The sequence below is a fragment of the Triplophysa rosa genome, linkage group LG2, assembly GCF_024868665.1.
Source record: "Triplophysa rosa linkage group LG2, Trosa_1v2, whole genome shotgun sequence".
Classification (NCBI taxonomy): Eukaryota; Metazoa; Chordata; class Actinopteri; order Cypriniformes; family Nemacheilidae; genus Triplophysa; species Triplophysa rosa.
Window position 1 is genome coordinate 25337743 of NC_079891.1, and position 24481 is coordinate 25362223.

The 24481-nt window shown below is 39.4% G+C and overlaps 1 protein-coding gene across 1 annotated transcript in view; it reads right to left on the reverse strand.

Annotated features, from left to right (window-relative positions):
• The window catches only part of zmat4a (zinc finger, matrin-type 4a), a 94405-nt gene that overhangs the window by 24824 nt on the left and 45100 nt on the right, over positions 1-24481 (reverse strand). Inside the window, 1 exon segment of the mRNA XM_057360542.1 lies at positions 20545-20769. Within this exon segment, the coding sequence (XP_057216525.1) occupies positions 20545-20769 (225 nt within the window).

The following is a 24481-nucleotide window of genomic DNA, read 5'->3' on the forward strand; positions in this document are numbered from 1 at the left end:
TTGGTTAGACCAAAGGGGAGAACCAAATACTCATAATGTCCCGTAGGTGTATTGAAGGCCGTCTTCCACTCATCGCCCTCCCGAATGCGGACGAGATGATAGGCATTGCGGAGGTCTAACTTAGTGAAGACCCGGGCTCCCTGTAAAAGTTCGAAGGCAGAAGACATGAGAGGTAGGGGGTACCAATTCTTAACAGTAATGTCGTTCAAACCTAGATAATCAATACAGGGCCAAAGGGAGCCATCCTTCTTCTCGACAAAGAAGAACCCTGCACCCGCAGGGGAGGATGAGTGTCGGATGAGCCCTGCCAAGAGTGAATCTTGAATATATTTGTTCATGGCCCCTCTCTCGGGAGCAGACAGGGAATAGAGACGACCCTTGGGTGGAGAAGTGCCTGGGAGGAGGTCAATGGCGCAGTCGTAGGAGCGGTGCAGAGGAAGAGAGGTGGCCCGGGACTTGCTGAACACAGTACAGAGATCGTGGTACTCCACCGGAACGCCGGAGAGATCTGCGGGCTGCACCTGCGGATTACAAGACACAGAGACAGGAGACGAGGCAAGACCAAGACAAGACACATGACAAGATAGGCTCCAGGCTAATAGAGAGTTGGTCTTCCAATCCACGTGAGGATTGTGCTGAACGAGCCAGGGATGCCCCAGAACTAACTGGTTTCCCGGGGCATCCAGGACGTACAGCTTTCGTGGTGGTTGCCCGAAAGAAGGAGACTCACACAAGGGGTGACGTGAGTGATAGTAAAGAGGTGACTAACCGCCAACGACCAAGCCTCCATCGGTTTGTCCAGGGGAATGGTAGGAATCCCCCATTCTGGGGGTGGGTAGACGGGTGGGTTATTGGCATGGGGTTCGGAAGTCGTGGCATGAGTGGTGGGATCCCGCTGAATCCCCTCCATGCGGTTGAACAGTTCTGACATCTGGGAGCTAAGAGCCCCTACTTCATGGACGGTGGCATTTAGGCGAGTGGACTGTTGTCCGAGCAAGACACCCTGTTGTGCAAGGGCTGAGCCTAGGGGTTCTGATCCCGCTGACTCCATCTTGTGGTCAGTCTGTTCTGTGAGGAAGGACATTGGAGTCAAACGCTGGGTCAGGCAAGTTTATTTAGAGTACTCCCACACACATCAAAAAACACAAGAACAGAAAATAATCACGGAACGCAAGATAATTCAATGGGGCAAAAAGGCTTGAGCGCTCAGCCAAAAAGACAGTTACTGGGAATGGGAAAAAATAAAAATAAAAGTCCAAATAGCCAAAGGCTGCCCGCGGCAAAGCGGGAGGTGAGAGAGCTGCTAGAGTCCACAAATAAGTCCAGCCAGAGAGAAGCGGTAGACAGGAGAATCCGTAGGCAGCGAGTGAAACTCGAGGAGATCAGTAACAAGAGTTCATAGTCAATTAAATTCAATTTTATTTATATAGCGCTTTTCACAATGTGCATTGTTCCAAAGCAGCTTTACAGGAGAAAATAAGAAAAACTGAAAAACACAAAAAAAGGTAAAAAAACAGCACAGTGCATGGTGTTTATAGAACAATCAAGATTATTCTAGTAAATAATATCTAATAAATGCAGTCTCCCGGTGGTTTATAGTAAATCCCCAACGGTAATCCACGCAGAGCGAGAGAGGTTCCAAACAAGAGTCCACTAGACGGTGATAACTCAGTAATCCTCGTGCGTTGCTCACACAGTCCCACTGAAAGAATCCATGGGTGAAGAACCCTTCGGTAGAGCAGAGAGACTCCCTGGTGGATGGGACGCTTGACTCGCCACGAATAAACTCCTTGAGAGTTCGCCACAGGTAGAAGGCAGACGAGATGGTTAACCAAACAGGAACAGGACTATCAGGATAGGGTGAGCACAGCACTGGAGCCTGGACAGGACACGGTGATCAAAAACCAGATTAAACAAGACAAAACTGGAATACAAAACTAGAGCGTCAAAGATCGCCAGGGGATAAATTCCAACGGACTGACAAAGAACGATGCGAAACACAGGGAATAAAAAGGAAAGCAATCAGGAGGGAAAATGAGAGACCAGTTGGGGAGAATGAACAGTAAAGGAGGAACCAGGTGAATAGGAGAAATCAATAATGAGTAGTAGATAGGATAACAAGGGGGCGGGGCAAAGGACGCGGACTCCGAGCACATGGCAACTGTCAAGTGCTCGACAAAACAAAAACAGAGGACCAGACAGACAAAGACAAGTAGTGCTAGACCCGAGCCATGACAGAAGTAAGCATGAAACGGGAAGTGATGGTGTTTTCTTCTAAATGGTGTTGTTTATTTGAGTGTAATGGCTTCTGGAATGATAAAAATGTAAGGCAGGCTTAATTTTATTCTTGATTGGGACTTGATTGGATTGTTGGAAGCCTGGCCATTGGACAGTCAGTATTGTCCCGCCCTCAGGCCGAGACATGCATTATGTACCTGTCGAGAAGAGATGCTGTTTGGAAAAAAATACCTTATTTATAATAAACACTTCCATATTCCCTACAGTAATACAGTAAAAACTAAGCACAAGGCGACTTGATTCCCAGGTTGATAAGCATATTCTTAATCACAGTCAGAATCTTAATCACAGTCGATTATTTAAACCCTTCTTCACACACACGCTCTTGGATACTGACATTAAGGGGAAATGGCAGCGGCACGAAGGCTTGGGGCGACTCCCATCTGACCCTCTGACAGGCTGCCTCTCAAATGCTTTTTGAAAAGGTGAAATAATGGTGCACTGCCCGAGCATTCATCAACTTTAGAGAACCGTTCCGCCTGTCGCGCTGCCCACGGAACGCATGAGTAATGAAGGGCAAACCAGTGCGCAGCTCCTATGAAGTCTCTCTCATCTGTGTCGCCCCGTCTAAGATTTATTACTGTTAACACGAAACATCTTCCGAATGGGAATAGAGGAACCACAAGTGGAATAAATGAACAGAGAGCGAATGTTGCCTCTTTGCTATCCATCTTGCAATCCCTGTTCTACGACTGAATATATACCTTACTTTTTGCAGAGCGAGGAGCACAGTGTGCTTGCTTTCCTTGTTCTACAGCACATGAAGACTCTCTTAAATAGAAATGAAAGGATTTTAATAAACAACATGTTTTGATTGTAATCATAAGGTCGGAATTGAGAATATTATACAGAATAAAAAATGCAAAATAGATGGAAAGGCAAAAGGCACTGGAAAACCCCTTGAAGAATCCCGGGAACACAAAGTTTAATAATGCCTTCATAGATATTATCACCTCAGGTTTCCGACATGCTCCTCTTTATTTAGATTCCCATCTGTCTATCCAATTTTAAACTAGTTGCAATAATAGTTAGACTATTAGTTACTATCCATTACACACTAAGAGTCAATAATTTTTCCCTTTAGTAATTATATAACGCCCTTGGAGAGATTCCCCATATCACTGGATTTCAAACAGACACTAATGTTTACCAACTACAGTAGATGTTACAGCACCCAACTTCAAACAGGCTTTAGCCGAGCATTTACTTTCACACTGAATTTTACTGCTATACAGTCAAACATCATTTCCTTCCTGATATATGCCTCTGGACTCTTTCATGAGGAGAGCAGAAATAACCATAAACCTCAAAAAATGAAAAATAACACATTCACGGTGCCCATATCAAGTATGTAAGCACGATTTAATCCCACAAATAATGCATTAAAGGAACAGTTCACCCTAGAATTACATTTTTGCCATAATTTACTCACCCTCACTTTCCATCATAAAAGTAATCCACACAGCTCCAGGGTTACATGTCTAGAGTTAATAAATGTCTCATGACACAAAAAGAGCAAAAACAATTTATATTTTGAGCTAGTTTAGTCAAATTTGGATGTAAAATATGTTCTCACTCAAAAACAGCTGCACGCAGGCTCAACTTTTGAATCTCATTAGATATATGCGTTTTTTGGAATGGGTCACTGGGTCACTTGCATTACAAAGCTAGGGACATCCAGGACTTGGATTATTTAAAAAAAAAAACATGAAATTAACTAATAACGCAATTTGACCGATAACTCGCACTAATTTAATAAATGTCTCATAGTTTGAAGTTATATACCATACACCATTTCTTATACATTACATTAAGTTCTGATGTAAGTCTGAGCGTTCTGATGAAACGATTTCATCAATTTATTCATTTTACAACATAACATAACACTGGAAAAATGTATTTCTTATGTAGCATTTTTGTCTGGTTTTTCAGTACAAATATACTGTAAAAAAATCAAGATGCACAAGGAAAGTGCCCTAAGATATTAAATTGTGTCTTCTGAAATAAAATATGAAGTACTTAATAAACAGGTAAGACTTCAAGAATTCAAGTTGATTTTTTGAACCACTGGCAGATATTTTTGCTGGTTTTATGAATAAACCTACTTATCTTTCAGGAAGCAAGCCTTAATATCTTAGGTCACTTTCCTTGTCAAGTAAATCTTGATTTATTAGATATTTGATCTGGAACACAAAGTTATACCATTCAAATACATTACATAAAGTCTTCTGATGAAATTATACAATGTTCATCAATGTTTATCATATTTATAAAAATTCCAACAATACCATGTATTCTATGTTTCATATATATTTGTTCATAATTACATCTCTCTACTTCCGTTTCTTCTGGCTACATGCATGTAAGCTGCTTTGCAACGATGCAAAATTGTGCGCTTAAACAAAACTGAATTGAACTGAATAAATGACATTTTGCTTTTATGGAAAATCAATCACCAAAAGCCTAAATTTGTTAGAACCTTCCCCTTTTCACATGAACCCTAAAAACACACATACTGTATATGATCTCTCCACGTTCACCTCTCTGATACAGGTACAGAGGTTCGTTTGATAGTGCTGCAGAGAACAAGCTCTTCTCTTCCACTGCGAGTTGATCATTTATGAACTTTAGAGCTGTGCTGGTTCATCTATTTTTACCTCCAGGCATCTGCCCGCATGATGGTACAAACGTCAATTTGACTCTTTCAGTGAGCCAGAAAACCCAAGCATATGTTTGCATAGAGAGATGAGTATATTAAGATTCTGTAGAGGACAAAGCATTCCAAATAGTTACATCAGTGTACACGGGCAGTGATTCATGTTCTGGGTGTAAGGGCAAGGGTCAGCTTCAAAACATCCAAGAGCACATTGTAAAACAATTAGGTGTCGCAGTGGCTTGTGTATCATTGTACTGTAAATTAAAAATGGTTCTGCTCTAATGTTCCTCGTGATTACACCAATCTGTCATCAGTTATGTTATGTTGGTTTAAACATGAGCAAAATGATGCTAAACAACAATGAATGAGAATAATATGCCAGTATTTGTGCAGCGGATAGCAGATGTCATCTAAGTGCAGGGTAATTCAGCAAACGTTGATCCACTTTTGTTCCAGACAAAACACATCAACCATATTAAATTGAAAAAGCCCATGGCTAGTGCCCAATTTAGAAGTGCAAATATAATACACCACAATCCAATTACCATCTTACCTGATTCTTTTCAAATACTACCAAAAGGGTTTACACAGATTTGCCTTTTTGATCAGTGACTTATAAAAGTGAAAAATGTGACAGTTTTTATTCATTTGTCATCATAACATAACACTGAAAAAAAATCTTACTTATGTGCATAGCCGCGGGAACGTATTTTGAGCAAGGGGTGCTGTAATCTTTTTGCAAGGGCTAAAGCAGGGCTTAATTTCAGCGCGGAATTGTGGGGATTTCGCATTATTTAAATCATGAAAATCAGCTTTAATTATGCTGGAAATTCCCGCATCGGTGGTATTTGCATTATTTCTGATCATATAATGAAATAGACCCACTGACGAGAACAAAATGAAATCAAAACGTGAAACAGTATGTCTCTATTTGCCACCAGCCCTATCTTTCGCTGAACCCTGTTGAGAATCGCGTGTCTCGCGCACTCACGCTGATACGGGCGTCACACACCGGAATTTACCAAAGTGAGCCAAAGAGCGTTTTCAGTGATTAATGTTCAAAGGCCAAATGTGTTTCAAGTAAAACAGAATAAAAATAGTTAATGGCCCATCCTGCATCAGGAGTAGACTCTGAACTAAAGCTTGCGCATGCAGAAATGTAAGTGTCCAGTGCGTGATACCAGTGTGACCCGAGTTGTGGACGCGACGCGATTATAAGATACAGCATATAAAACAAACACATAAACGCATGTTGTAAGTATGACTATTGCCTATAGCCAATAAGCTGCGCGGCGAAAACCATGGGCAAACGAACCATTCACATGATTAAACTAAACTGCACTCTGTACGGCGACAGCACATAGAAATCAACCCGTACTGACTGTAGACCTATCAGCCACAATCTCAAATTAATATATGATTGTCTTACATTACTGCTGGCCTGCATGCAAAACTCCAAATGTGGCCTTTCTTTCAGGGTTGATGCTGATTAAGTCCCGCATAGGGGCATTAATGTCCAAACTGTCGAGTAAAATAAGTCTAAAATTCATTTTGGCATGACACTCGACCATCATTAACGAATGCCTTGACGTAATGACACAATTGTGTTGTCATTGTGGCTTACCTTTTACAGTGAAGCCATTAATGTTTTCAATAAATATTAGTGAATAGACAAATTAATAAAATGAATGTAAGTTCTTTTTTAATAAAACATTTGTATTTATTTATTTTTGACACTGTTTAAGTTTTTCTTTCACCCCTTTCCGCGGCTATGCTTATGTATTTTTGTCTTGTTCCAGTATACTGTAAATACCTAAAATGAAAGTGCCCAAAGATATTAAATTTTGTTTTCAGAAAAAAAATATTAGGTGAAACTTAATTCAGGTTTATTTTTCTTACACCAATGGCAAATACTTTTGCTTGTTTTATGCATAACATTAATTTTTATATTTTCTTTCAGGAAACAATGTTTAATATCTTAGGTCACTTTTGTTGGTTAAGAATGCATCTTGATTTAAGATATCTGTACTGCAAAACGAGACAAACACACTAAGTTTTTTTTGCAATGAACATACTCATTTCCAAAACTTTTTCCTCCCAAATAATAATTCTTCATAAAACGATCATTTAAATTCCAGATTTCTATTGTGTCTTCTTAACTCCAAGACACTTCCAAAAACATCAGCTACATAACAGCAGCTACACAAATGTCTCATCGTTCATACCATTACATAAAGTGTAATTTTGTCAAAGCCAGAGAGAAAATGCAGTGGCTTATGCGTCACCTAAGCATGAAAAAGCAAAATCAAGTAACACTTCCCCATTGGCATTTTAGGTTGGAGCATAAAACCTTTCATGGACAGAAGCGCTAGAAAAAAGACTATAATTGCACAATCCTTCAATGTGAAATAGCTGATCAACAGACAAGCCAAATTATATCTCCAAACTCGTCTTTCCAATTAACCAGCAGGACAGTGTTTGGATAGATGGAGTTTGTCACAGGCGCGGCCTGACTGGCTTGTTGACGCATCTAAAAAAATCACTTGTGAAATCATCAGTTTAGATTAAATCAGCATTGTCTGCCATGATCAGTTGACTTGAATGATGAAGTGTGTGTAACTAAATCTGAAGGAAAAACTAAAGCGTCAAATAAACCACCATGTCCAAATGGAAGTAATGTTTTCCATACTGTAAAACCAACTAATTTTTTTATCAATAAATTGCTTTTAAGGTAAAGATATTGTAGTCACTACAATATTGATTATAAACGTTACACTAATTATAAAAACACTACCAGTAAATGCATTGAAAAGCAAGTGAAGTGAACATGCTGCATTTATGAAAACATCAGTTTGATGTTACCATTTTGGCAATACTGCACTGTAAGCATGTCCCTTTAAATGAGTACACTGACTACACTGAATAAATAAATAAAGTCCTTTGCGTATACAAAGTAATTTAGATACTGGAAAAGCTCAAAGGCTGTCAACATGAATGCCTGGACATGCTAGCGGCATCAGGGTGAAACAGATTGCTTTCATTACGATAAAACAGGACACTATGCATAATCCCAGGAACACATTGAGAGGGCTTAAATCACGAGGGCTTCCCGTCTAATGGACTGTTGCAAAAGAGGAAAGTAGTCTACATTTGCTGCCTCTGTTTCTGAATGACTGTGGATTGGTCCTCTTTATGAGCTGGGTTTTGTGCGGCATGCAGTGTTAAGTGTTAAGAAAAATGGGATGGTTAAGTGTGAAAGTGAAAATAGCAAAATCACTACAGCCACTATATAGCTAATGAAAAACCTAAAGAGCATGAATGGGGAAAATAGGGTGAGAGAAAATCATGCCTTTCGTTCACTGTATAAAAACTGAAATTAAATGTAGAAAAACGAAAACAGGACAAGATTTAGATGTGCATTATGGGCAGTTGTGGCCTAATGGTTAGAGAGTCGGACTTGTGACCAGAAGGTTGCCGGTTCGATTCCCAGGGCCGGCGGGTAACAACTGAGGTGTCCTTGAGCAAGGCACAGCAATAGCATCCAAGCTGTCCATGTATTTTTAAACATATAGTTTAAAGTACTTCTCCATTTTACTAGACAGGGGGGCAGCTGACAGTCTCACAATGCTGGCGAACATCGTTTATTGTAATCCGGCAAACTTTATGTAAGCAGCGAGTACAAATATTCATCTTCTCCTCTGTCATGTTCACAGCTCTAGGCAGAGATGAATGGCTTCCGGTGGGGCAGCGGATGTTGTCTCGCACCCTGAGCGTAAACGCAGAAGTGACCTTGCATTGAGTCTATTCATCCAGTTAAGAGTTGTTCTACCACTGAAATAATTTTAGAGACATTATTTTAAGGTCGAAAAACTACAAAGTGTTGCTTTAAGAACAGTTCAAACTTAATATTTGATTTAAAAAGTCATATTTTCACTCTTTGTCTTTCACATTGCTATTGGGTGACTTTGTCATTCCTGAGGTTTGTTTCTGTTAGAATTCAACAGACACTGGACAGGAATGTCTGCAATACATGTACAGTAGAAATTATGTTTTAAGGCAAAACTGGCAAAACTCTTAATTATGTTACAGAGTTGTATTTCTAATGCTTTGTAATGTAATTTGAATGAATGTGCATTTGTTATCACACCCTAACATTTATACCAGTACTAAAATGGGCCTGTAGAAATGTCCAGTCATACTGTACCACAGCTGATATTTCAAAACATTTCCTCTTCACTGGGTTAAGAAGTGAAAAATAGATGGGCCAAACATCTCTGCAATTTTCCGCTCGGCTGCCCGCTTGCACTGTCTGTGTCACAAGGTCTCCCCTAATGTCACCTAGTCATTACTCCAGCCAGGAAATGTCAGCGCAGCGGCCGCAGTGAGCAGTTGTACTCCTCTGATGGCTTCTCTCCAACATGATTACCAATTAGTAATGATGTGGCAAATCACCCTAACGGTCAGAGCAGGCTGTTCGAGAGAGAGCGTGTGTGTGTGTTATTTGGCAGAGAGCGAGAGAAATGTTGCAGGAGATCTTTCTGCCTAATTCATTGGGCTGGGGAGCTGCTGGTGGCAGTCTCATCTTTCATACAAAGTGTTAGCACCTATAACACTTCAGCAAGTGGCTTGTGTGGACGTCTGGGCCTCTTTCTCAATATCTGTCATCTAATTTTCTTTTGCTCTCTGCTTTGCTTAGATTTTCTTCTTTTTCTGTTGTTGCATAGATCTGTCTCTGCTCTGTCCTCTGCATGCTGGGAGCGTTATCTGATGTTCAGAGCATCAGAGAGGGAGGCAGCAGTCACACTTTGAAGACTGCAACATAATGAAATATTCATAGATTTTCTATTGAGCACCGTGTCTGTGTGGTTTTTCATGAATGTGTGTGTACTGTAGCTTTGAGTGCATGGCAAGTTTGCTGTTCCTGAGGCTTTGAGTCTCTACACTATAAAAAATGCTGGGTTGTTTTCAACTCATGGCTGAGTCAAAAAGGGACAAACCTAACCATTGGGTTAAATTAACCCAGAAAGTTTTTTATATTTGACCCAACCATGGAATGAAACAACCTAGCATTTTGGGCTGAAACAACCCAGCATGTGTTAATTTTGTCTCTTTAGAAACAATCATAGGTTGAAAACAACCCAGGGTTTTTTGTATTTACATGGGATACAGATTACTTATATTCTGTTGATTATTATAAGAGTAGAGTAGTAAATTATTTTGTTATTTACTCGCCCTCATGTCATTCCAAACCTGTATGATTAAATCTCTTGCGGAACACAAAAGAAGATATTTTGAAGAAGGTATGGACACAAAACCCACTAAAAAATTTCTCGCAATATCTTCCACAGAAGAAAGAGTCATGCAGGGTTTGAACGACATGAGGGTGAATAAATGATGACAGAGTTCGTGCAGTATACTGTAAAAAGTGATTTGCAATTTGGTTTGGTTACAGCAGTGGTGGACCAATCGACCAGTAAATTTTGTTGGTAGAACTTAATGTAGTCAGGTCATTTTTATAATATTAATCCTTTGGTTTTTTTATTATATTTTTGCCTTTAGCACATTTTAGGTTACCTGCCAAGCATTTTTTATAATAAAGATGCTTGCACGGGGTGTCATCCTTTATCCTCTTGTCCCTAAAATTGAATTTCCTTTCATTTCATTCTTGGCAGCTTTTGGAGACCCAGCTGACCCCATTTCGTTCTTATGATGGATTCTGTTTTTTCTTTATGTGCACAGAGATGATTCCCTGCTCAATCTAAATACAGCCTTTACAGTTGAGTATTTTTGCTGTGTAGTAATTTTTTAGATTTTTAGATTTAGATTCAATTTATTGTCATTGCACATGTACGAAGGTACAAGGCAACGAAATGTGACCTCTGCATTTAACCCATCCAGAGAGTAGTGAACACACGTACCCCCGGAGCAGTGGGCAGCTATCACTGCAGCGCCCGGGGAGCAAGTAGGGGTAAGNAAACCTAAAGAGCATGAATGGGGAAAATAGGGTGAGAGAAAATCATGCCTTTCGTTCACTGTAGAAAAACTGAAATTAAATGTAGAAAAACGAAAATACGACAAGATTTAGATGTGCATTACTACACAGCAAAAATACTCAACTGTAAAGGCTGTATTTAGATTGAGCAGGGAATCATCTCTGTGCACATAAAGAAAAAACAGAATCCATCATAAGAACGAAATGGGGTCAGCTGGGTCTCCAAAAGCTGCCAAGAATGAAATGAAAGGAAATTCAATTTTAGGGACAAGAGGATAAAGGATGACACCCCGTGCAAGCATCTTTATTATAAAAAATGCTTGGCAGGTAACCTAAAATGTGCTAAAGGCAAAAATATAATAAAAAAACCAAAGGATTAATATTATAAAAATGACCTGACTACATTAAGTTCTACCAACAAAATTTACTGGTCGATTGGTCCACCACTGCTGTAACCAAACCAAATTGCAAATCACTTTTTACAGTATACTGCACGAACTCTGTCATCATTTATTCACCCTCATGTCGTTCAAACCCTGCATGACTCTTTCTTCTGTGGAAGATATTGCGAGAAATTTTTTAGTGGGTTTTGTGTCCATACCTTCTTCAAAATATCTTCTTTTGTGTTCCGCAAGAGATTTAATCATACAGGTTTGGAATGACATGAGGGCGAGTAAATAACAAAATAATTTACTACTCTACTCTTATAATAATCAACAGAATATAAGTAATCTGTATCCCATGTAAATACAAAAAACCCTGGGTTGTTTTCAACCTATGATTGTTTCTAAAGAGACAAAATTAACACATGCTGGGTTGTTTCAGCCCAAAATGCTAGGTTGTTTCATTCCATGGTTGGGTCAAATATAAAAAACTTTCTGGGTTAATTTAACCCAATGGTTAGGTTTGTCCCTTTTTGACTCAGCCATGAGTTGAAAACAACCCAGCATTTTTTATAGTGTAGAGACTCAAAGCCTCAGGAACAGCAAACTTGCCATGCACTCAAAGCTACAGTACACACACATTCATGAAAAACCACACAGACACGGTGCTCAATAGAAAATCTATGAATATTTCATTATGTTGCAGTCTTCAAAGTGTGACTGCTGCCTCCCTCTCTGATGCTCTGAACATCAGATAACGCTCCCAGCATGCAGAGGACAGAGCAGAGACAGATCTATGCAACAACAGAAAAAGAAGAAAATCTAAGCAAAGCAGAGAGCAAAAGAAAATTAGATGACAGATATTGAGAAAGAGGCCCAGACGTCCACACAAGCCACTTGCTGAAGTGTTATAGGTGCTAACACTTTGTATGAAAGATGAGACTGCCACCAGCAGCTCCCCAGCCCAATGAATTAGGCAGAAAGATCTCCTGCAACATTTCTCTCGCTCTCTGCCAAATAACACACACACACGCTCTCTCTCGAACAGCCTGCTCTGACCGTTAGGGTGATTTGCCACATCATTACTAATTGGTAATCATGTTGGAGAGAAGCCATCAGAGGAGTACAACTGCTCACTGCGGCCGCTGCGCTGACATTTCCTGGCTGGAGTAATGACTAGGTGACATTAGGGGAGACCTTGTGACACAGACAGTGCAAGCGGGCAGCCGAGCGGAAAATTGCAGAGATGTTTGGCCCATCTATTTTTCACTTCTTAACCCAGTGAAGAGGAAATGTTTTGAAATATCAGCTGTGGTACAGTATGACTGGACATTTCTACAGGCCCATTTTAGTACTGGTATAAATGTTAGGGTGTGATAACAAATGCACATTCATTCAAATTACATTACAAAGCATTAGAAATACAACTCTGTAACATAATTAAGAGTTTTGCCAGTTTTGCCTTAAAACATAATTTCTACTGTACATGTATTGCAGACATTCCTGTCCAGTGTCTGTTGAATTCTAACAGAAACAAACCTCAGGAATGACAAAGTCACCCAATAGCAATGTGAAAGACAAAGAGTGAAAATATGACTTTTTAAATCAAATATTAAGTTTGAACTGTTCTTAAAGCAACACTTTGTAGTTTTTCGACCTTAAAATAATGTCTCTAAAATTATTTCAGTGGTAGAACAACTCTTAACTGGATGAATAGACTCAATGCAAGGTCACTTCTGCGTTTACGCTCAGGGTGCGAGACAACATCCGCTGCCCCACCGGAAGCCATTCATCTCTGCCTAGAGCTGTGAACATGACAGAGGAGAAGATGAATATTTGTACTCGCTGCTTACATAAAGTTTGCCGGATTACAATAAACGATGTTCGCCAGCATTGTGAGACTGTCAGCTGCCCCCCTGTCTAGTAAAATGGAGAAGTACTTTAAACTATATGTTTAAAAATACATGGACAGCTTGGATGCTATTGCTATTAGCATCTAGCACGTAACGTTAAGGCTGGATAACAATGAATGACATCATCTTTACAGTTTATCAACGATTTTCAGCCCTTAAATACCTTTACCTTTAAACAACAAATTTGTATGAATCTGACCAGATATCAATAACACAGTTCCCGGTAAGACACATTTGTTTACATCTGTCATATGGCTCTGATATGCAGGTTTGCAGTAAATAAACTTAAATTTTGATGTTTTTTAATAAATGGTAACGTTCTCACTTACCTCCAATTGTTATGTTACGAGTGTGATTTTCGAATCATTAATACTAGGTGTAGTATTAGGAACCGGCGAACATTCAAACACTTTAATCAAAATAAATAAACAATAACAATAAACAGCAGTAAAAACAGGCAGGCAGCCCCTCACGGACGACTGCCGGCCACACGAACATAAACAAAACTTAACATTTACGGGCCCGGTCCTCTCTCGTAGGCAGTGCCGTGTGGCAGTGCGGGACCGGTGCACGTACAGCTGATACTCATTATCACTCACGCCACCGGCCCCGCCTTCCTGCCCCACGGCTCTCGTCCCGCCTTCCTCGCTACATACCCCCATCGCCCCTCACAGGCCGGGGGGCACCACCGCGCCTGTGCTTACTCCACCCGGGGGGGCCCCCCCTTGAGAGCCCCAGCGCCTCCCTCCTCTATGGCCGCCACCCCACCTCGGCCCAGGAGCACGGCAGCGAGGTCCTCATCCCAGCCGATTCCTCTTGCTCCAGCACCACCGCCTCGGGCAGCCGCTGGCGGACGTCCCTCGTCCGCGCTGCCCGAACTCCTCAGCACCGCAATGCCCCTCGGCGGCGAGGGCTCTTCGACAGCATGTCCCTCCTTCCTCCCAGATTTCGGCACCAATGTAGCAATATAATCCCACAGGAAGGAAGAAGGACGAGGTTGGCGAGACTGACACGGGTTTTATTACGACTTCCACACGGAAGCAAACAGTACTACAACAAAAATACAGGTGGCCTCCTTCAGCACACCCTACGAAACTTTATGCTCGAGGCAGAATTCTTTCGGATCCCCTTTCCTGGTCCGGATCTCCTGTCAGCAGCCCGTGTCAGTCCATGAGTCTCTCACTCTCTGTGTGCTGCTGCTGCCGTTTTATCTGCTCTCTCCGCGCCCTTACTGGAATTAGACACAGGTGTTGATTGTTTGCACGTGTTCTCTTTACTCACCGCTCGTCTCCCGGCTCTCTCTCCCGTTGCGTCCCTCGCTAAACCACGCCCCCCTCGCCACACTAGGGTATGTCTATTTTATCAGCTTCCAGTCAGAATCAGATGACAGAGGACATCAGCGAGAGGACGACATATTTCAGAATTATAATGAAGTCAGAGAAGACACAAAGTTTAGGAGCAGGACAGGACACACCAAAACATAGCTGTGACCTTAAGCTTCAATTTATTGTTTAAATTTTGTGTAGTTTCCAACGATCACAGACAAAGTCGTACTGTTAACCACAATAAATGTGAGAAATGGTTAAAGGGGTCATATGACACGGCTAAAACGAATATTATGGTTTGTTTTAGATGTAATGCAATGTGTATACACGATTTAAGGTTAAAAAACGCTGTATTTTCCACATACCGTGCATGTTTGAATCTCCTCTTTTCCCCGCCTCTCTGAAACGCGCGGATCTTTTACAAAGCTCATTGCTCTGAAAAGCGAGGTGTGCTATGATTGGCCAGTTAACCAGTGCATAGTGATTGGTCGAATACTGCAAGCATTTGATGGAAATGTAACGCCTCTTACCATATTCGGAACATTGTGTTCCCAAGCAATTGTACTGACAGGTAATAAAATGTCATCGGTACTTTCCTTATCAATTCGAGCCCGAATAAGGTTTTTAAAAAAAATATTATGTTAAATAGTTAAAAACTATAGCTAACTGTTTTACCTTTTATATACGATGTTATAAAGATGTGCCGTTAGTGATCAACCAGTGTTACGCCATGTCTTGTTGCGGCTCAACAAAGACAATAAACCCCATTATAAACACAACATTTGTTGCCTCTAGTTGGAACATAATTACTGATTATTATTAGGACTTATGTTGTCTTTTTTCACGTTGCGCGCGTGTCTGCATTTGCAGATCACAAACACACGACAAACTCAACTCGCGATAGTCCGTAACAAAGTTTTTTACAATGGAAATATACTAACAGGCTGCGAATCTGAAGCGCCAGACTGTCCTTGCGAAGTTGTAATGGTTGGAATTGCCCCACTTTTTAACAAAAGCTTTCGTGCACAGCCGGCCTTGATCTCTCCCAGGTTCATGAAGCAATCATCTGTGAAATGAGCTGCACACACTTGAATATTCGGATTGTACTGTTCTGGAGCAGTATTGTAAATAAAATGTAACCATTCGTTTTTAGTTGTCTCATCTTTTGGAAGGGCAAACAAAGAGGCTTTCTTTTCGCAACGAAACACACAGCATCTCCACGACATGGCTGCGGCAGCGACGATACAATGAGATTTACAAGTACGCCCACCTTACTTGCGTATAGTCAACGGGCTTAGTCAAGTCTTAGTCAAGTCATACCACGAAATGACGTACATTCGTGGGGGTGTGGTTACACGAGGCATTTCAGGCAGGTCTGGGTGAGCATTCGCTTTTAGATAGAATGCATCTTTTGTTCCGACACTTTAATTTTTGCAATTTTACGTGTCTAATACATGCATGGGCAACTTATAACACACCAAAGACACAGAAAAACACATATTCGCGCCATATGACCCCTTTCAGAAGGATAACATGAGAAGAACAGGGACATCTTTTGAAATAGCAGTGAGCATTTTTACTGTGAATTGTGAGAATTTCATATAGACCATTCATTTTAATCATTTTAAATATTAAAATATTTTACTTTACAATATTCCAATATAAAACCTTATTTAAATCAAAAGCATTTGTTTGACGTATTTAATAGTTTTTGTATTTGCATTTTACTTGACAATTTTTCTGTATCAGTTATTATATACAATGGATCACATTTTGATAATAGAATATCTTTATTGTCATGTCACAGCTGCATACAACGAAATTTTAGCTACAGACATAAAAGTACACACTAAAGGTCTTTGCACATACAGTCCGAAATTTTCGTATGCGTTTTTTCGTATTTGGCTCTCGTTTGTAAGGTGTCTCTGAATTGTTATAAAAGGCCACTCAAAATGCTTGCTGCGGACGCAAAAACGCAGGAAATCGAACCCGGTCCGAATTTTTTATGACGGACGAAAATTTCGGAGGCAGTGTGTAAATGTGATTGACACAACGTGAGTTTGCCAAAAACGTATTTATTTTTTAACGTGCGGAAATTTCGGACGCAAATTTCGGACTCAATGTGCAATGGGCTTAAGAACAAAGATATGGATGACTGCACAAGCACATATTATGCATATTACGTACAGAAACAAATATGTACAGTACAGAAATGTCTAACACCGTGTCTACACCGACAGGCGCGACGCACCGCATCCAGTGTGGACAAAATTTAAAATTATAATGGATTCTAATGCATTTCTAATGTCTTTTGTCATGTTGCGTCGCGTCCGGTGTAGACACGGTGTTAGTATATATTTATATAATAATGTTATTTTTATTTAACGTTACATTACAATCTGTACAAATAAAACCAAATTAATGTATCCACAGTGTTACGTTTATTCTTTAGCATTAGCTAATAATAGCGCTTTCACCAATAGACCGTTTGATCTTCAGTAGCTGACGTGCTGTGGCTCAATCACATAAGCACTCTTAAAGTGATGACAACAAACTGTAGTACCAGTTAATGTTTAAATCCTTAAGTGTAATAAAGTAAATCCATGCTCGGAACATGATTAAATCTCTGTGAAGCTTCATAAAAGGGGACACAGACATGCCTGAAGGAACCACAGTCACGTATGTATTTAACCCTCCTGTTATGTTTGGGGTCAAATTGACCCCAAAGCGACTTTTAATTTATTTTTTTAAATATGCTAAATACATATTTAAAACTTGATTCTTTCTGACTTTTTATAATTTCATTAAAGTAGTTCATAGACATGTTTATCTTATGTTACAGAGTTTCCAGAATGTCTGTACACATTTAAACCTAATCGTTGATGTTTGGGGTCATTTTGACCCCAAGTTCTTTTTATGCTTAACTTTCTATGCTAAACATTTTTTTGTTCTATTTTACCTTTTCCTGATGAATCTCTCTTGCCAACATAAGTAAAATATTAGATTTAGTTTGTACTTATTGTATCAAACATCAGAAACACACACACACACACACACGCAAAATCTGCACAACAGATTCCCAGTAGCAAAAAAAGTACTAACTATTGTGAAATTGTATTTAGTGTTCAGTTTACATTTACAATTTTGCATTTTGGTGGATCTTTTTATTCAAAATGACTGGCAGTGAACAGGGTATACTGCAGTGTATGGGACCCATGACCGATGCTCTTTCAACTGAGAAACAGGAAAACTTTTGAAGCTGTTGAATGTTGTTTTTTTGTGTGTGTATGTTTATACATATGTATAGCCTATATGTTTGTGTAGCTCAGATGGTAAAGCATTAGCAGTGCAAAGGTCATTGGTTCAAAAGCCAGGGAACACGTATTGTGTATAAAACAATGTATACTGTAGATACAGTATACAAATAATGTATAGCTTGAATGCATTTACCCTTTGAAAAAAACTTGCATCAAATGTAAAAAATGTTAATATTATCCTAAATATTCTATAAATTAATGTGGTGCAAAATGCTGTTTCTCTAGGTAAACGCAACAGGTTACTTGTACAAAAAATATATATAAATATTAAGAAATTATGAAAAAGATGTGTTTTTTCTTAATACTAAGTAAAATAGTAGGTAGGTAAATTGTGAGTAAATAAATAACAAAACATAAAACTTTCTTTTTGAGCAATTTTGTATAAATGTTTTGTATATTTTGTATATCAAAATGACTCCACACATTAAAAGTGTTGCTAAAAATTGAACATAATAGGAGGGTTAAACAATGCAGGTCATGACAAAACTAAAGTTTCGTATTATAGCACCCGTTATATGTTTAATATATAGTATTTTAACAATACGATGCATTTCACTAATCTATATTACACGTTAATTCCCCCAACAACAAGCACTGGTAAAGCACATTTGCTAAGGGGGAATACCACCCGGAAGCTTTCCCGCCCCCTGAGATTTTACCGGAAATACGTAGGCAGCACTCCGTGCACTGAGTGCATTCTACTCCCACTGCCACCTGAGCAGCCTCATAGCTGCTACAACCACCCTCTTTGTTCGGATCGGTACACACAGCCCTGCCCATCCCCTGCCTGTGGAAGAGTGTGTCATGATGGTTTCCAAACTACGTTTCTGTATTTGCCCGGTAGTAAACAAATTCACGTGTATTGCGCTGCCCCCGAGGAAGCTTAAACATTGACATTATTTACGATACTGGTAACAGACAATTGCTCTTATCAACCACATGGGGGAACCGTGAGCAAAAGTTCTATAATGTTACTTAAAAATACATGTAAAACATTAGTTTTGTGGGGTTTTTTTTTAATGAACATGAGCCTGTTTACTTAGCAGTATTCAAGATCTGGAAGAACTGCACCTTGTCTAATTTTTCTGCAAATAAATGTAAAATGTAAATTTTCTTTGGAAGAAATGTTGTCAGTTCACAGAATGAAACAAAAGTGGTTGTTTCACTTAAACACTTAATTAATAAAATAGTTTTATCTGTGAATTTATTCATTTTATTTGTTTATTCTACTATAATTTGGTCACATTCTGTATATATTTTTTATAATATATTATATTTAATAAAATACTTTAAAGCGTTACAATACATATGGTAATTTTGCTATAATTATTTAGATGGAAAGGACATGCTTGACGTAAAAAATACACATGGAATGGACTTTACTTTGGGAAGTGTATACAAACTCTCACATGTTTCTCTCTGAATCAAGTAAAAAAATATATACTGTACATGTGTTTGGTTTATCTGCTGTGGAATTCCTGAGCTTTTCTCATTTGGCCTAATTGTTCCCTACCTTAATCTAGTGCTGACACAGTCAGAGCGATAGTCTGGCCAATCCTCCAGTGTGTCTTCCATTAGCAAAGGATGGTCACCATCCATCACTCTAAGCTTGGAATAACCTCCAGTCAAAATGAACAAAAACCCAACCTCAGCTCAGTCTCAGAATGGCAATCCCTCCAAAGCTTTGAGATAAGGCCTTTTAAGTTTAATGAGTGGAAACATTCTATGTTACATAACATCATGTTCATGCCAGACTGATGAGAGACCTCGCTGGAATGACCACTAGCCTGGACTGCTTCCCATTCGGCTGAGAGAAAATTGATTCGTAAATGTTATTGACATAATGCGAGCCATGAGACAATGGGGGAGCAAACTCCCCATCCCACTGAAATTAATAGCCTGTATCAAGGGCTCAAGCCACACAAAACCTATTGATGCCCGAGCTGGAGAGGAGGCAATGGAAGTATGATAAACGTTAAGATGAGGTTTTCTTGTATTATATGAGAGCACTTTCACTAATCTATTGAGATGTGGCCCCCATGACACCAACTATTGCTGTGAGCTGGGCATAACCCTCAATAAAAACTAAATTAAACATAGCATTTATGGCGACCTCACAGTAGTGGCAGTGTGATGTTACTCTGAGGTTTTCCAAAGAGGTCATGCAAAAATCTGAACCATTTAAGACATCATGGAAACAAGGAAAACAGTTGACATTTGTGACATTACTGTGTCGCAAAGAGTCCATCTTCACAATCTCACAAAAAAATATAAAAAGGAAGAATATAGGTGGTTGCTGCAAAACTGTACTGTCAATTCAAACAGCTGAGCAAGAAAATATCCATTTCGTCTGAAAATATAATGAGATCTAGGATTCAAACCTGAAAATAAATAACGTTTTTAGATGCTGAAAAAGTTCAAACACTATGGGGCGGTTTTCCGGACAGGGCTTAAGCCTAGTCCCAGACTAACTTAAATGTTAGAGGTGACTTGTACTGACATATCATAAAATATATCAGTGAGACTGTTTTGTCTCAAGATGCACACCAGTGCATCGCAGCGATGGCCATTATCATCCTCATTATCATTCCCACCAAACACCTGCAGTACAATAAAGCAGTCAAGTAAACAGGCATGATGACAGGATAAAGACACTGTACCTTTCATCTCTCCCACGTCTAAAGTCTTCCCCAACTGTTACAGCAGGTCTGCGCGTGCTGCGTTCTTCTTGTGCTTTTTGCCGTCGTAGTGTTGATGCGCCATTCCAGGGTTGTTGAACCAAGCGTTACAGAGTTGACAGTAGCGGTCGGAGTCCCGGTGCTGACGGTTCAAGCTAACAGGTGAGGTTTCTGAGGAGGGTGTCTTCACGGGACTAGGTGACTCCTCTGAGGGTATAAAACAGTAAACAGAGACTTAGAAATGGGGTCGATATTTAGTACATGCTTAGACGTCAGTGCAACAGAAAGCATGATGCAAAGATTGGCAAGCAGGGACAGGAAGTTCATAATTCCATTAGTTCTCTACATTGAATTGGATAAAGGTTTTTGTCATTGGTGAAATTGAATTCTGTTTGAATAAACTTAGGGATGCATTATTTCCTCTAGGATCTAGGATGCAATTCCCATGCTTCTCCAGAGGAATGAATAGGGTTTAACAAAAAAAATGCAGGGTAGCCTAGTGGTAAGCTCATACTAAGTGCGTTAAAAAACTTGGGAGCACAAGAGGTCGGCACTCTTCAGACTCTCCATATTCGTTTCACACTGTCTGTATGTTGGTTGCAATCCAGATAGCTGACACAGCTTCTAGACCTTTTCTGTCAAGCTCACAAAACAACAGGGAAAAGCATTTCCCATTTAATTCCATTTTTGTCCCAGCTAACCTAGTACTTTTTACTTCTTGGATAGCCCTATTTAACAAACAGCATGTGCAGCTTTTTAAGTTAAAGTGTGTGTTTTGTGAAAAGCTTGCTTCTGATCTTGACAGCAAACACAATTACTGGAATTATTCTACCCCTCTGTTTAGCTGTACACCACTATATGAATAACAAGCTGTTGTCAAAGCCTTTATTAGGAAGATGAAGCTTTGCATTGTTTCTGACAGTGTTCAAGCATACACACAAACATTGTTTTTAAACATGGCCAATTATAATGCCAGCATTATCACACAGCAGAAGCAGCAGCACAAAACACAGAATCATAATGCAGGCCCCAATAAACAATTTTAACAATTGAGTGCATTCACCATCCTACCACAGACAACGTTTACAAAAGCTCGGTTCAGCATCCACATCGCATCCTATTATGCGGCGAAGGGGGGAATGGAGAGAATTGGCCACTTCGTGTCTAAGTCTGTCAGTGTTTATAGGAGTCATTGAGAGGTGGAAGTGATCTAAAGTGACCCAATATCTGGCCGAAAGAGGTTGTGTTCACATTTACACTGACAGCTTCACTGCAACAGGGATTTAAAGTGTGCAGGAAACAGAGGGGGAAACCAAATGCCAGTTTAGAAATTTTGATGAAGCAACAACTATCTGTACAATAAAACCCAAGAAACTCTGTCTTTAAGCTGAATTCATATCTTTATGCTTTACACAATAACTTTATCGTGCTGAACTTACTTTCACACAGTCCAAAGAGGGCAAATCAGGGATAAACAATAAAAAAATTTCTGCTGGCTTAGATGGGTGAGTATGTTGGATTTGTGCTTGCAGGGTCAATATTTTTTTCAAGCTCCACCACTATTTCCTTGCACAGTCTTCTTTATAAAAGTTACTGAATTCACAAAAATGTGTTTATATATTTTTAATCATTCTTTAAACAACATTTACAAGCAAATGCTAAGGCATTTAAAAAAAAGGAATAACAGTGCAACACTGGTGCAATATGAAAAGTGACTATTCTATCAACTACTGTATTCCAATTATTTAGCAATTTCTTATTCTCATTGGCTCTGGGAATCAACACATTTGAACATGTATTATATTTTAATAGCTTAATAGTGACTGCAAAGCTATAGCAGGGGCTCCACATACAGTTAGCTTCAGAAAGCTTTGATTTATCAGCACATTTGTGAAAACTGGGACACCTACGAATGAGAGATGTTGAAAGGGAAAGTATTCTGCCAAGAAAATGCAAGAGTGCCAAAATATGCATTATTCCTCCATTCTGTTTTTTACTCTTTAGTCTTGCATTTCATTTCCAGAAAGGTTTATAATGAAATAACACACTCAGTCTGGACCAAATTGAATTTGTGCAATTAACAGCCACTTCTGCGAAAATTACATTTGATACCGTAAATTAAAATGCTGTATGAGATGTAAATTTAAGGAAGATGAATGCGCTGCCACACGAGAACGTGACAGCAGAGCCAAAAAGCAGCTCTATTTTAATAAAGCTTAATCTAGTTTACTTCACTGACCGATATTTTTGTCTTCTTTGTAAATAAACACTGTTTGCAATGTGGCAAGACTAGATAAGAAAACAAGGCATATGTGGACACATAGGTTGTCATGACAATAAATAAAATGTTAGCGGAACAAGCAAATACTTAAGTGACAGGAAAATAAAGCATGTACTATAAACTCAAACTCTGTTAAGCCCTGGCTGCCATTATAGCTAAAGTATCTGACAGACTCTATAGCAGTGAAACACTATGGATATTAGCAGAATCTGGCACTGAAACATTGGACTATTGATTTACAAGCTCAGGGGTATACAAAATGGCATCCATCAAAAAAAGTTATTGTTTCCAGTAAACAAACGCAAGACCAAGACCATTCTTGTTCAGTTTAAAGCAACAGTGTATTATTTTGCTGCAGACACAAGATTCTAACATTAACATTATGCTAATAATTTCAAATCTGATTTATTTAAATTAAAATGTTACAGGTTAAGCATTTTTATTCTTCAAAGGGTGTGGCATATGTCTTACATGTGTGGTATTAACTGTGCCGGAGGTCCTTGCAGAAATATCACCAAGCGATCCATTTCCTTCCAAGTCTGCAAATTCTGGGCACATTTAACATCTTAATAGCTGAGACACTGAGCACCCACAAAAATGATAAAGGATAAATGAATATATTCCCAGGGATGTCCCCAATAACACTATCACTCACAATCGCAAGTCTCCCGATGCGGGCGGTACTGTCTCGCCCAATATAATTACTTCAGCCATACTTCTGCCTTAATAGTTCTTCTATATTGCTTAAATTAAGTTCAGTGCCACAGGTGAGAGAAGCCTGTGACATAAAGTCATTCATTACCAGTATCTCAATTCTACTTAATGTTTTTATGGTCACCAGGGGTGGGCATAACCTCATTTATAACTGTTACTCCCCAATCTGGTTTTGGGCATGAAACCAGCTCTTCTACATCATTTAAGTGTATCATTAGCACCTTACTGTTGGCTCACCCACTGTGCTTCTTGTACCCGGTCCCGGAAAAGAGCGATGCTCATGTCTGATCTTCCACAAAAACCCTTCCATTTATACGCTGGCCTTTGCCTGGATACTGTAGTTGCCGTATAAAAGCACTTTAAAATCACTTAGAAGGCTCCCGAGTATCTCTGGTTAAAGAAAGGCTATATATAACGGGAATAGAATTAGGTACGGTGAGGGAATTGCAGGGCTGAGAAGAGTGAAAACCAGGGTAGGAGAAAAACTTTGTAATGCAGTGTATTGAAGTCTCTTATAAAAATCAGTTCATGGCCACTTGACTGTTTTTTTTTTTTTTTGAGGACATATGCAGATTGACTGGCAAAGATTTGCAGAGATTTTAAACATTAATGGGGTTCTGTGACAGGAAATAACATTGAAACACCAGGTAATTTCAGGTGACAGTTTGCAATACGGGGAAATGCATCTTTCGCAAGATATATTGTAGGCACAAAGACAGCATGTGAATTTGGAAAACGTAAACATGGAGAGCAACTATAAGAAATTCATACCAACACTATTTTGTTGAACAACTGCTGTCACTATACCCTCTGTAGCCTGGTCATATTTATTGTAGTTAGATTTCACTATTCTAAAATGTCTTAAGCTGAGAATACTACACACCCATTGGTAGATGAAAACATGATCAAATTAGTCAAAATATT